At 25.1% G+C, this 15,504-nt stretch overlaps 5 protein-coding genes across 5 annotated transcripts; 3 read left to right on the top strand and 2 right to left on the bottom strand.

Moving 5' to 3' along the window:
* Positions 1 to 211: 211 nt before the first annotated feature.
* On the top strand, positions 212 to 5,254 carry cubi_02193 (uncharacterized protein; the record flags this gene model as incomplete). The annotated part of the gene is made up of 1 exon (XM_029019205.1): positions 212 to 5,254. The coding sequence occupies one exon, from the start codon at positions 212 to 214 to the stop codon at positions 5,252 to 5,254; it is 5,043 nt and encodes a 1,680-aa protein (XP_028874326.1).
* Positions 5,255 to 5,303: 49 nt separating this feature from the next.
* Positions 5,304 to 7,055, bottom strand: cubi_02192 (secreted pepsinogen like aspartyl protease; the record flags this gene model as incomplete). The annotated part of the gene is made up of 1 exon (XM_029019204.1): positions 5,304 to 7,055. One exon carries the CDS (start codon positions 7,053 to 7,055, stop codon positions 5,304 to 5,306), a length of 1,752 nt encoding a protein of 583 aa, XP_028874325.1.
* Positions 7,056 to 8,024: 969 nt separating this feature from the next.
* cubi_02191 (uncharacterized protein) lies at positions 8,025 to 10,766 on the top strand (the record flags this gene model as incomplete). Its single annotated transcript, XM_029019203.1, has 1 exon — positions 8,025 to 10,766. The coding sequence occupies one exon, from the start codon at positions 8,025 to 8,027 to the stop codon at positions 10,764 to 10,766; it is 2,742 nt and encodes a 913-aa protein (XP_028874324.1).
* Positions 10,767 to 11,523: 757 nt separating this feature from the next.
* On the top strand, positions 11,524 to 14,292 carry cubi_02190 (uncharacterized protein; the record flags this gene model as incomplete). The annotated part of the gene is made up of 1 exon (XM_029019202.1): positions 11,524 to 14,292. The coding sequence occupies one exon, from the start codon at positions 11,524 to 11,526 to the stop codon at positions 14,290 to 14,292; it is 2,769 nt and encodes a 922-aa protein (XP_028874323.1).
* A 154-nt stretch (positions 14,293 to 14,446) lies between these two features.
* On the bottom strand, positions 14,447 to 14,983 carry cubi_02189 (uncharacterized protein; the record flags this gene model as incomplete). Its single annotated transcript, XM_029019201.1, has 1 exon — positions 14,447 to 14,983. The coding sequence occupies one exon, from the start codon at positions 14,981 to 14,983 to the stop codon at positions 14,447 to 14,449; it is 537 nt and encodes a 178-aa protein (XP_028874322.1).
* Between the last annotated feature and the right edge of the window lie 521 nt (positions 14,984 to 15,504).

Below are 15,504 nucleotides of genomic sequence, written 5' to 3'. Positions count from 1 at the left end.
TAAGTAATAGAAAATATTTGGGGGTGAATTTATTAAAATGAATTTGGTATTCTTAGATAGTAAAATCATTTTCAAACCTAAAATTTTAAATGAAAGAAAATTATTTAATGAATCATATAAAATATAATGCTAATTAATAATAATATTCGTTATCAAGTAAGATTAGAGTTCTGGCCAAGTTTACAAACAACAAATTTAATTATGTAAAATAATGAAAAAAAAAATAATTTTTGTATTTCTGGTTACTATTAAGTTAAGTTTATTTATTCAACAAATTTCAAGTTTTTTGTATTTATCCGAAAATTATGCTCAAGTGGACAACTACTACGGTTTGGAAAGGTTCAAAGTAAAAAGTAGTAATGCTAATGCTACGGAAACAGGTGAAAATAGTAATGATAATAATATTAATGAGGAAAATAGTAGAAAAGAACAAATAAGGGGAGATCAAAAGATCTTGAAAGAGGAAATTAATATTGAAAAAGTAAGTAATATTAGGTCCGAAAAAAGGACTGAGAATGTTTTAGAAAAAAGAAATTTAAATATAAGAGAAAAAGCAATAGAATCATCGAAAAATAAAAATAAAAAATTGGTATCTGAATATTGGAAAATATGTTCAACTATAAATAAAGAAAAAATCAATGAGAAAAGGTATTGGACACATTTGATTTTTATTCATGCAGACAATAACTTGGAGTCAATGTCTTTGGTGGATTTAGGTGAAATGACTAGCCCATTACAAACTCAGTCAGCTGACCATCTTCATTTGGTAGTATATATTGATAGGTGTAAAGATTATACGAACAAAGATGTATCAGCTCCGATAATATCATGTCCAGAAAGTGGATTAACAAATCCCAGAATAAAACAAGAACAAGTTCTACAAAACTTTACTGGTGCTTATATCTTATATAGATGGAGATTAACTCAAGAGTTAAGGGTACAATTTAGGAAAAAATTTGTATGGATTATATTAGAAGATTTGGGAGAGGTGGATTCGAATTCTTCAGAAATACTTTCAAGTTTCATTTCAACAAGTTTAGATAAATTTCCTTCGATATATTCAGCTTTAACTCTATGGAATCATGGTTCAGCATGGTCTGGCTTTGGTGATGATCATGATAATGCAGATGGTAATGGAATGTCTTTGAATGAAATGTATAGAGGTATAAAAGAAGGAATCATAAATAGTAAGGTTGGAGGAAAAGGTGGAGAAAATTTCTCATTTGAATTTAAATTTGATGTTCTTGGATTTGATGCATGCTTGATGATGCAATTTGATGTATTAGAAGTCATGAATTCACTGGCAAGTTATATATTAGCAAGTGAGGATAATGAACCAGGTCATGGTTGGAATTTTAGATCTTTAAATCCAGTAACAAAAAGAGGATCATCAGAGGATGAAGTTCAAATTTTTGAATCTAACAAGGTTCAAGAGTATAGAATTGCAACTCCCTTGGAATATGCTTCAAGAATAGTTTATGGATATACTCTTCATTCACAAAGTTATCCATTAACTTTATCACTTGTAAATACTGAGCTTTACAGGGTTTTTAGGTTTAATCTTTATAATCTATTTACTATATTATATAAATGTGGAGGAGAGAAAATCAGTGATATACTCAAGAAAACAATATTAAATTCAAAAAAAATTGAGAATTGTGACATGTCAAACTTATGTAGTTGTTATGATATGGGAGATATGCTTGAATTACTAAGAAGTTACTTATCTCAGGAATTTTCTTTAGACAATTCTATTCAAGAATTATTGGCATTAACTTTGGATTCATATTATAGTATGCAAATTGCAAGTGTAAATATTCAAGAATGTAAAGATCCTGAAAGTGAGTTTTACGGTAATTGTGACGGGAAATTACATAATAGTAGAGATTTAAACAAAAAGTATGGTATCAATATTTTAAATGAAAATGATAGTTCCTTTGAATCAACTCTAACAGGAATATCTATATATTACCCAGATCCTGATCAACAAGTATTATGTAGAAATGAAGCTGCTGCAAAAACACTAGCAAAGAAATATATAAAACAAACTAATAATAAATGGGTTCAAATAATTAGTGATATATTGATTAATAAACCAGGTCAAGTATGCAATTTAGGCTTGGAATATAAAGATAATGATTACTTTGGTAAATATAATATTGGAGAAGCTAAAGAAGATTTTGATTCTGAAATAAAAGTAAACAAAACTTTAATAAGTGTTATTACTGGAGAGAACTCAACTAATGAAATTTTGTTTACTTCAAGAATTGATCATCAAATAATATCATCACAGACTTTAATTACATATCCAATAAATCAAAATATTAATAACATGGTACCGATCTCACTTATTTTTCCAACAAGAATTAAATCAAATGGTAAAATTATGATAAATTATAAACATGTTGGATATGAAATATTTCAAAAGAGAAAAGAAGAAAATAAGATCAATGAAATATTTTCTAATATAACTTTAATAACTGATATGGAGAAGAACCATTTTACTGGCTATTTTCTATATTATAATAAAAAAGAAGAATTAGATAACGATGATAGTGGAGCTAATATTGCATATTTAGTATTTAATAAAACTTTAAATGGATCAAAGTTATTAATATCATCTTCTGAAGGTATGGTAGAAAAGAAAAAAGAAGAGGGAGGGTTTTTGGTACCTATTATATATTACTTAAAAATGGATTTAAGAAGAAATAAATATTTTGACGAGATTTATCAGCAGATGTGTAATTTATATTCAAAATTTTCAAATTACTTGAATGGATTAAGTTATCCATTAATAGGTATAAATATATTACCAAAATATGATGAAATCTCAATAAAATCAAAAAGAATTCAATTAATTACTTTAATACAAAAAGAGAAAGTTTTTCACTGGAATGGTGAAATAGAGTTAAGAGAAAAGAATTATGGAATGAGTCATAATTTAGAGGATACGGAAAAGAGAGTACTTATAAGTAGATACTCAATAACATCTGATGGATATGATGAGTTATCTATATTAGGTATTAAAATAGATATTGGAAATATATTGAAAAATTATTACTTTGATCAAGATTTGGGACAAATAAACACTGGAAAAGTATGCCATGAGGATTGGTTGGATGATGATATATGTGATATATTTTGTATTAATGATAGTAATGATTGTGAGAAAATATTGGAAACAGGGATTCAAAGTAAAAAAGGGAATGATGAAATTAAAAAGCAACATAAAAAAGTAATACCAAACTTTTTAGAAAGTTATTCAATGCATGTTGAATGTGATAATATGGATGGAAAAACATGTTGGAAGAATTCGAAATGTTTAAAGTCCAAAATTACTAATATGGGTAGTTTTCCCTCTTCTTCATATTTTATGAGAAGTATATTATCTGAAAAAGATAATGAAAAGCTAAAAAATTATCATACTCTATTTACAAATACAGTGAAAAATTATTGTATTTGTGATGAAGGATTTCAACATCAGGTAATAAGATTAATAGATAGTAAGACAGGAACCATATTTTTTAGGCATAGTTGTGAAGATATTAATGAATGTGAAGAACATAATAGACAATTTAAAATAGAGGAAAAAGAGCAGAGCCAAGGGGATATTTATATGGGTTACAATACAAACAATGCAATATATCCAACCTTAGAAAGAACAAGGGAGATTACTAATATTTTGAATTCTCCATTTTCATCAATAAGAAGACATGTAGTGACTCCTTCTGGGTTAAAAAGACCGTGCCATCCTCTTGCTTTATGTATAAATAAACTGGGAAGTTTTGACTGTGTTTGCAAGCCTGGATATTATGGTGATGGTAAAAAGACTTGTATCCAGGAAAATGTTTGTTTAAACAATTTTTTTGAAAATGATGTAAATTCGGATGGTTTAATGAATTTTTTTGGAAGGCCAGAGAGAGAAGATGAGATAAGCGATGGGGGAGAAGAAACAAAGCCAGGAAGAGAAAATAAAGAAGAAACACTGGGAAAGTTAAATGAGAAAAAAACACCAAGAAAAGCAAATGAGAAAGAAAAAGATGGAGAATCGAGTGGAGTGAAAAGTATCTCTTGTCCGAAGGGATTACAATGTCTGGTTCAAGACATGGGAGTAAATAATAAAGGCTTTGAAATTTATCAAAGCAGAATTAATGATAAAAATAAGGACTACTACCAAAATCAATATAATTTTAATAATAATCAAACAAATTCACTATTGTCTTTAATTTCAACAGAATTGAAAAATAGTTACAATCACTATTGTGGATGTAAAAAAGGTTACAAACTTTCATCATATGGAGATTTAGGATGCGTAGACGTGGATGAATGTGAGGAGAGAAATAATGGAAACTTATTGAATGATTGCGGTGAAGATTCAATATGTACAAATACAATTGGATCATATATATGTTCATGCCCTATTGGTTGGTTTGGAAATGGTTATATATGTATTCCTAAAGGAGAAAAAAGAGATATTGCCTTAAAGGTGGAATTATCTGGATTTTTTGAAAGAATCATGTTAATGGGTTATAATAACTTTATTAATTCATTTAAACAGTCAATAATTCAAGTTTTGGGAATAAATGAAGATGGAATTGAGATAGTAAATGTGAGTTTGGATCATTCATTGGGAATAATACAAGTTGTAACTCACTTTAAAAGTGAAATGAGAATTAGTCAGGAAACAAGAAGTAATCGAATATTAAAAGAAAGAGAAGAAGAAATAAAAGAAGATAAAGACGAGAATGAGTTTTTTAATTTAAAAAAAGCAGATGAATTTGCAAGTAAATTAAGAAATAATACTTCGGATTGGTATAAAAAGACTTATTTGGGAATCAGTTTTGGAGATATGGTTAATCCCAATAAAATTGAAATGAGAAAAGTGGATAAAAGAGAATTAATGGAGGGTAAAGGTACAATAAATAGGTTAATGAACACTCTAATACCAGATAAATTTTACATATTTATTAATTCTTCTCCATTTGGAAAGATTATTATGATTTTAATATTAATTACAATAATTATTTGGTTAACTTTGGGATTGCTGGGAATAATATTATTTTTCAAAATTATTAATGATAATAAAAGAAAAAAAATCATGTTGAGCTCTTCTTTAGAAAAGAAATATGAGAAAAACAATGATCTTGAGATGGAAGATCTTGATTTGAATAATTCAAGTGTGAATAAGATTAATACATTTAAATTGGAAAAAAAAGAAAAGATAGAATTATCTGAAGAAAGAGGAATTTCATAAATAAAAATAAAAGTAAAATTTAATTAATTAAAATAAATATATCTATTTATTAGAAAAAGAGATTACTTAATATTGGTGGGAATTTCCAATTTTCAGATAATTTTCCATTAAGTTTAGTCCAGTAAAATTCTGCTTCATCATCATTAGGAGGTACAAAAGATTCATTAATGGAAGAAAGTTTGTTATAAATATATTTTCTGGTATCTTTATTATGTTTAGCTTTTGCAATTCCAACAACAGAACCAATTTTGGGAATATTTTTAGCATAAACTGTATAATAAGATCTCATAAATAATGATCCAAGTAGATAAGAATGTCCATATTCTCCTGGAACATCAATCATCATAATCCCTGGTTTACATTTACCTTCTTCATTTGGTGTTAAATAAAGTTCTGGTGGGATTATAAGTTGGAATCCATCTTTGAATGTATAAGTAAAATTGGGAAAATGTTCAGTTATTTTGGGATCAATCTTTTTTGAATCTAAATGTATTTGTGAACAATCACCAAAAGGTTTATATTCTTGAATAAAATGTTTATATTCAAAATTTGGTAAAGTATAGAAAGAAGTGCCAGAATCAAAAATAACATATCCAGGAGTTCTATTTGTTTTATCAATACTCTTATTAAAAGTTCTGTAAATATATATATCCATAGGAGGATCTTCATAAGGTCCAAATTTATTATGTAAATGTTCATTTTCAAGATTTTCCCATTCATAAGCAAGTGATCCATAATCACAACAATATTTAGTGTCTCCAATATAAAGTGATTCAAGTTCAACTTGCCAGTAATGTTCTCTAATAACTGGAAGAATATGAAGATCATCATAAAATAGATTTTGGTCAATTCCACCAAGTAATAAAATAGCAGAAGGCTTTGAGAGTCTATCATTATTATTAATTGGTTTAATACGATAATCATTAATATATATAGAAAAAACATTATCTTGAATAAGATTATGATTTTTTAGTCTTTCAATTAAAGGAAGTTGTAATTTTTTTGATGAAGACATTTCAGTGAATCCAAGACCAAGAACTCCTTCAAGTTCAATAGCATCAAATATATCAATTTTACTATTATCAGTATTTTCAACTTCTTCAATAATTCCAATTACATGTTGATTAAGCTGAAAATTATCAAATTTAAGTGTTTCTAAAATTAATTTACCATAAATCTTACCAGTACCAAAAATTACTGAAATATTATCATATTTAGATATTCTTTTAAATGACTTTGAAATATATTTGGAATATCTTTTAACTTTTTGACAGCTTGACTGGTTACATTCATCTCCAATAACCCAAAGATTACTACTTCCTGTATCAATAATAGGCCAAAATTCTTGTTCAGGCTCTCCAATACGAATTCTACATACAAAAAGAGAATTTTTAATTTCAAATAATGGTATTGTTACATTTGTAAGATAAATATCATATGGTATTATTTCTCCATTAACATTCAATACATTAATGGTTTTATAAATTTGTTTATTATTTGAAAAATTATATATTTCTTTCAGTTTTGGGTTTATAAGAAAAGATTCTGAATCAGAGTAAACAAGTTTTGAACTATTTGAGTTATGAGTATTTTGGTAATCATCATTATACTCTTGGTAATGGTTTTCATCTTGATGATAATTTATATTTGAATCAGAATATGAATCGTAATCAGAATCAGAATTGTGTTCATTATCAATTTCAGTATCTTGGTAATCATAGTCACGGTATGATGATGACCATTTATATACATCTTCATTTGTAAAATTGCCAGAAATATCAAAAAGTTCATTATTTTCCATAAAACTTGTATGTTTAATATTATTTGAATAATATGTTGAAGGGATTCCACATTTTTTTATATTAAAAATAGTCAATAGCAATAAATAATTAATTATTAAGGTAATGGTACCCATATTATTAAACAAAAAAAAAGAATTGGAAGCAGTGAATAAGGATTTATGTAATGCTTTAAAAAGGGAAATAAAGAATTTGAGAATAAGAAATAGAAAAATAGAGAGAGAGTGAGTGAGTAAGTGGTGGGGAATTGCTCTCTACTTATCTCTCTTTTTCTAGCTTTAATTCTCTTTCTTTATTTGTTAATAAATATGAGAAATATATCAAAGTGGGGTTACTTTCAAATGAATAATTTTAATATACCATATTATATTACTATAAATGATTAAAAAAAACTTGTAAAAATCTTTATTACATAAGGTTCCAGATAAATATTTAAAGATGATAATAATAATAAAGCTTAAATTAATAATATAAATTATATATTACCAAAAATTGTATTTTTCTTATTAATAAAATAATGATAATAGACAAACTAAAAAAAAAATAATAATAAATAAAATCGAGGGTACCGGGAGTTTAATAAATTAATATTTAATTTTATTAAGTATAAAAATAAAAAAAAGAGATATATTATATTAAAATTAAAATTTGGGAACAAAATATCAAAGAATAATGAAATTTACAATTTAAAATAAGAAAGAAAAGAGAATTTTAACTGGGATTTTCCACGTTATATTTAAGACTATATTATTTACGAGATGAAGAAATTATACTCAAGAACTAATCATTATTTATATATATTAATATATAAATAAAATAAAATAGAAAAAAGATTAAAAAAAAATTCAATTTTTCCAAGTTTTGATTACAATAATATTACTTAAAATAATATTTAATAAAATTATAATATCGGTACCTATTATATATATATATATAATAGGTACCGATAATTATAATTATTAAGAAAAAAGATGTTAACCATGAATAATGCTAATAAAAGTACTAAAAAATGTGGTTATTTATCATACAAAATTAAAGATTATAGAATTGGTCAAACTTTAGGTATAGGATCATTTGGGAAAGTAAAGTTGGCAATTCATGAGCCAACTGAAAAAAAAGTTGCAGTTAAAATAATGAGCAAAGCAAAAATGAAAGCAATTAATATGTATGAGAAATCTATTAAAGAAATAAGTATTTTAAAAAGTATAATACATCCTCATATTATAAGATTATATGAGGTAATTGATACTCCTTCAGATATTTATATTATAATGGAATATGTAACAGGAGGAGAACTATTTGATTATATAATACAAAAAGGAAGGATATCAGAAGATGAATCAAGAAGATTGTTTCAACAAATTATTTCAGGAATGGAATATTGTTATATTAATAGAATATGTCATCGTGATTTAAAACCAGAAAATATATTATTAGATGAGAATAATAATATTAAGATTGGTGATTTTGGTTTATCTAGTTATATTTATGATGGGGATTTTTTAAATACATCTTGTGGATCACCAAATTATGCTGCACCAGAAGTAGTATCAGGTAAAGCATATACAGGACCAGAAATAGATGTATGGTCTTGTGGAGTAATATTATATGCATTATTATGTGGATCATTACCATTTGATGATGAAAATGTTGGTAATTTATTTAGAAAGATTAGACATGGAGCATTTAATTTACCTGGTCATATTTCTGATTTAGCAAAAGTTTTAATTGCTAAAATGTTAACAGTGGATCCATCTTTAAGAATTACATATAAGGAAATAAGATATAATACATGGTTTAGATATAATTTACCATTTTACTTAGAGCCTCAGTATTATCATTTACTATTATATAAATTATCACCTAAAATTCAAGAGAAATCAAGTAAAAAAAAAGAATTTAATTTAATCAAAAATCAAGAAAATAAATGTTTAGATAGTAATCAAAATACTAATAATAATAAGATAATGATAAGTAAGGTACTTTCAGATAATATTACTCAAGAAGGAGCATTATGGGCTCAAAAGCAGAGAAGGCATAACAAATTACACTCAATTTTTTCAAGGCAATTACAGAAAAAGATTGGTGTTTTATCTCAAATATTTTCAAATGCTTCTATTCGGGACTCTTCAAAAAAATCATCATTTTTATTTACTTCTAATTCTTCTTTTTCACGTTATAAGGCTGTACAAGATAATGGAAAGTCTAATATGAATTTTAACAGATTAGATAAATCAAGATATCATCCAGTATCTACTGCAGTAAGTAATTCAACTGTTTCAACTTCAGCTTCTACTATGATTAATATTCAGAAATCATCTTTTAATATGACCAATAACACTTATAATACTAATGTAATAAAAAGAAGTAATAGTAATAATAATAATAATAATAATAATAATAATGCTGGAGCAAGACAAAGCATTTTTAAAATGTTATATTTAAAAATAAACAAAACTTTAGTGGATGTGGAAAAAGGTAGAAGTGAATTAAATGTTATAAAGTACGAGAAAGGATTCCTTGACAAGGAGGAAACCAAAAACAATAAAAATTTGTTTAATGGGAACAGAAATGTTAGTATTAATAATTGTGATCATAATGGTAATTACACTAGTATAGGTACTAATAATAGTGATGATAACTACGGTAACATCTTGGTTAATTTTAGAATGGAAGAGAAGAATGAGGTCAAAAAAAAGCAGGAAAAGGGAGAGTATGAGAAAAAGAAAGAGTTAAAGAAATTAGAGAAACATGAAGAACTTGTTAATACCCATCTTTCAGATGAAATTAAGCAGGTCAGATTAAATGGTAGTGATAATGATAATTATAAGAGTGGGAGGTCTCTTGGAAATTATACAGAATATCAAAGTATACCTACAGAATCCAAAATGGTAGATGAAAAACAACAAACTTCTTACCGTTCTGAAAAGCTTGAGGAAAGTGAGGAGAATAACCAAAAAGTGAGAAGAGAAAGTAACGATGGATTTAAAAATATAGAAAATATAAATAGTGAAAGCAATTGTAGTGGTATTAACAGTAAAAGTAATAATGGGAGTTATAGTGACAGCAGGAGTGGTAGTAATAACAAAAGCAGTGGTAATATTATACCAATTAGCATTAAAATTTCATCAATTCCAATTAATACCTCTTCTTCTTCGTCCTCCTCATCCTCGTCCTCATCCTCATCCTCGTCCTCCTCGTCCTCCTCCTCCTCTTCTTCCTCTTCTGTATGCCAAAGCTCAGTAAACACAAATAATGGAGCAAATAGATGGCTCTTAGGATTTGAAGTTTCTGGAAACTTAGCAAGAATTATCAAAATAGTCCTATTCACATTAAAGTCTTCAAATTATGAATGGAAATTCATTTCATCACATAAGTTAAGATGCAGACCAAAAGCTTTTCCATCAATAACTAATTCCAATAATAGAAACAATCATTTATTTAGTTCAAAAATTAATTTTGATCAACATGAAAATAACAATGATTTACACAATAATTACCCATCAAAATTCAACATAAATAATATAAATGTAGAAAATATTCCTGCTGATAATGTTATCACTGTACAACTATTTAAAATTAATCCATTCAAATATCTCATTGATATACAAATTTATGATGGACCTTTAATTACAAATACTTTTCAAGCATTTAAACTAACAAGCCACATATACTATAATCTTACAAATAATTTTTATATTAATATTTTCTAGACTTTAAGCTTAGTACTTTTTGATATTGATAGATTTATAATTCCTGGTATTTATGTAAATATGCAACCATTTTCAAATAAATAACTTTATGTGTCATAAAATCATTGCTAAAATTCTTTTAATTTATTAAATGTAGAGTTCCCGCGCGCGGTAACTCAATTTATAATGCAAAAAAGCATGTGGTCAAAGTTATACTTGGCACACAGGAGAAACTAAATAAATTAAATAAATATATATTTTAGATTGTAAAATAGCATATATATATATATGTATATATAGTAGTAAATAAATGAGTAGATATAACAATATTAAATACAGATTTTTCTTCCCCAAATATATGAGTTAAAAAGAACTGGAGAGAAAAAAGAACAAAATTCTAGTAATGACTAAATCAGAAAGAAAGAGACTAAGAAAAACAAAACTAGTTAGATAAAAGTCATAAAAAAGTAAGTCAATAATTAATCAGGTTAATAGGTATAACTAATGTTAATTAAAGAGAGGGGAGTTAAAGGCAATATGTGGGAAGAACTATTTTGGCGGTAACTCAAAAGAATATTAAATATGTAAATATATAAGATGATAATAAAATGACAATGTTAATTTAAAAGTTAAACAACATAAAATTCCAGTTAAAATTGTTTGATAGATTATCCAAATACAAGAAATACCACAAAGTAAATCAATATATTCAAGTTATTTAATTAGTTCATTATTTTTAATTTCTTTCATTCATTTAATTATATTAATTTAACTTAAAATGAGCCAAGTATCAAAATTAGGGTATTTAGAAGTGGACGAAGAGACTTTAAATAAATATGAAAAAGAAGAAAAACTTGATATAAAACAGGAATTACTTGTGGAATCTCAATATATATATTTTAATTCAACAAATGAAGGAGATATACTTATATATAATAAACTAAGTAATGTATTATTCAGATTAAATTCTAATGAAATTTTTGAATATCAATTACCAAAATTATATGAGACAGAATTTTCTTGTAAACCATTATATCTAATTATGTATATTAATACTAAAGAAGAAACTAATAATTATATAATCTTTTTAGCTTATATTCAACAAGATGATATTAATAGTCAAAAATTATTAGTTTTCAGAGAAATTAATGTAGAGAAAGATGAAGATAATGGTAATCATTATAAATGGAATGAGATTGATTATATTGAAACTAAAATTCATATTGAAAATAACCAAATTTTAAGAGGAATTATTTGGTGGGAGGATTCACCTAATGATGAAGAATTTAAAGATCAATATCGAGTATTAAATAGTAATCAACAAAAAAATTCTTTTAATGGGGAATGTTATCCTTCAATTTTGATGATTACAAACCATAAATTAATACTTTTCTCTTTAAAAGAACATGGGATTCATCCAATATGGCAAATTAATGAGAATAATCTTCAACTTTGGTATAATATGGAATTTCAGTGTTTATTACTTCAAACTGGTACTAATATACTTACTCCTTTTATTAATATTGGAATGAATCCTAAACAAAAACCAATTAAACTTCAACCTCTGGAATTAATTTTAAATTCGGAAATCAGACAACAAGATATATTTCTTTTGAATGTTTATCAAAATCTTTATTGTGTTCATATTGATTATAGTAATAAAAGAATTTCACTTAGAGATTTATTTAATCAAGATTCTTCTGATCTTGTTTTGGATATTGGAGACACTTTTCAAGAATTTACTTTAATGGTAATTGATAATATAATTGTTGTAGTTAATCTTCATGGAAAGAAAATATTTGGACTTTTTGATATTAAACTTGTTAAGGATAATAATAACTCTTCAAAAAAAAATAAATTAAATTCTTCCCAAAATCAATCTGAAAATGGTAATAGTAGTAATTTATGTCATTATTATATTGTACCAACATTATTTAGTGATGAGTTTAATGATAATACAATAATATGTTTATATGAAAATAATAAGAATGAAATATACATGAAATCTTTGAAAAAGATTAAAAGTTACCATTTGAATAATTATTATATAATTCTTATAAACTCATCTTGTAATTTAGTAATTAAATTAGACCTTAATAAAATCCAATACTCAAGACTGGGTCTTTGTAGTAAATTATTAATTGATAACATAATTATTACCAAAAATAATATCAATACTGGTGTTAGTAATGATAAAAATAATGGTTATGATGATATAGTTAACATTGAAAAGATGGATATCTTACCTTTTATTTCGAATAGAAGTCTTTCATGGGATAATGTCCTTTTAGAAAAAATAAAATTACTTTTCAATAAAGAAAAGGAACATATAATGAATAAAGAAAATGACCATAATAATTATACCATTACTTATCCAAAAATCTTAACATTATTGATGGAAATAATAAAAGTTAAAATTGATTTGAAAATTAAGATTAGTCAAGAATATTATAGTATTCTTCTTGAGATAATTTTACTTATTAAGAGAGAATCCCTTTTACAATATGTACTTCAATATCATATAATTGAAGATTCAAATAAGATATTAAAAGAACTTTATAATATGTACTTGTTCAATAAAGATGAAGAGAAATTACCAAATGAAACAAATAGAGGTCATGTTAGATTTAACAGCAAAGTATTGGATGAGCATGATAATAATAATGTCCATCATCATTGTAATTATACTTCTAAATACTTCAAAATAAAGAATATATCTTGGTTAGAACAAATTTGCTTAGATACTGCTTATAGAATGAATAATATTAAGATCTTGGTTGATATTCTTATTTACAGAAAAGAATACAGAAGGGCCATTAAAATATTAAGGGAAAAATGTGAACAGAAAGTTATTGTTAATATCAATAATAAAGAAATATCCATAAAGAAGATAATTTTAACATTATCAAAAAATAATCAAGCTTGCAAATATCCAATTTATAATATATTATATACATTAGGAAATGATATTGAATATCAAAAAAATGACCAAAGTCTTCTTGGAGATATTATTAAAGAAATCCAAAATTGGATAAACGAATATTTTGATCAAGTAAATAAAATTAATGAAGTCATTTTAAATAATAGAACAGATTCCAATAGTATTGAAAAATACAATTTTTCTATTGTTGGAAAACCCAAAATAGATAAATGTAATATTTGGCTTCCAGAACTGATTAATTTAAAAGATTTGAATGAAAATGATGATGAAAATACAACAATTTCTGATTGTGAAGTTGAAAAGAATAACTCAAATAATAATGCCAATTATTCAACGTTTGAATCAATATATATATCAGCAACTGAATCAAATGAAGCATTTATCATTGCTGATAATGATGAAAAACAAAACAATAGTAGCTGTAATGAAGATACATTGAAAAGTATTTCTGATAGTGATTTTATAAATAATAATAATAATGGAAAATCACCACTTTTACATCATGAACCAGGATTTCTATCACTTTCTAGTATATATATCAAAAATTCATCTGACTCTTCATCTTACACTTCTGATTCGTCTTCTAGCTTTAATAGTTATGAATAAGTATGATTAATAGCCATAGTAATAATTATTTTAAATTAGAAATGAAAATTAAAGTAATATTAGAATGATGAGTTAAATGAATATTTCAAAAGTAAGAATTATTTTTACTTGACAATAATTATTGAATTGTGTGTAAATATATTATTATTTAAATTCAAATCGGTAATGGAGTGTTCTTATTGGATGAAAATGATAACTTGCTTGTTAGACCTGAATATAGATTGTTACTTATATAATTCAATGCACTATATCCACCAGGAAAATTTGTAATTAGAAATGAGATTAATGCAATAATTTGTACCAATGAAAACAATAATGTCAATAAGTAACTCTTCAAGAATAATGTTGCATATAATGTTAGTGATAAACTTGAAACATAAACAAATGAAAAAGGTAACCTTTCTTTTTCAACCATATATTTAGAAAACCCACCAAGTCCTTTTAATACTGCAAAACCTGCCATAAAAAAAAATGAACCAAATGTAAACAGGATTGCAAATTTATGAGGTGAAACCACAATTATTGGCAAAAACATAAATGATAGAGACAAGAACAATATTGACGTTCCCATGCATAACAAAAATGTTAGTATTTTTTGTGGATTCAAAGTTTCTGTTGTATCTTGAACTTTTTGTTGTGCTTTATAAATCACATTCTTAGCTGATTCTGTTGTTATTTTTGCTAGCATCATCTTTAATTAATATGCTTCAAATTTTTACTTAAGTAATCTTCTGCTTCTAGTAATATACTTTTACTCTATGTTTTTTGCTAAATAATTCACAAAAACTGCTATTAAATGTATTTCCATCCAATTGAAGGATTAAAACGTTAATCCTATAATGAATATAAATGAATGAATGAATTTATGTATGTATGTATGTATGTATATATATATATATATGTATATTTATATATATAAATCTAATAATTCATTTACTTTTCTTTTCACTTTTATTATTTATCTTGAATATTTCTAATTATTGGTTTTTTTTTAAAATAAATAATTAAATGTCACCCGCCTGGAATAAAAAAAATGGTTTGCCCGCCGTTTAATGTATAATATTAATAAATATTTGTATAAATAATATAAATGATCAATACAATATTTAATAATTTTTTTTTGTATATATTAAATTTGTTTTAATATATATAAATATAATGTAATATAAGTTTATCAATTTATTTATGCAATATTTATAATATTATCAATGT

This window comes from Cryptosporidium ubiquitum (assembly GCF_001865345.1).
Source record: "Cryptosporidium ubiquitum isolate 39726 chromosome Unknown contig_4, whole genome shotgun sequence".
Taxonomy (NCBI): domain Eukaryota; phylum Apicomplexa; class Conoidasida; order Eucoccidiorida; family Cryptosporidiidae; genus Cryptosporidium; species Cryptosporidium ubiquitum.
This window is presented reverse-complemented; position numbering and strand designations above follow the sequence as displayed.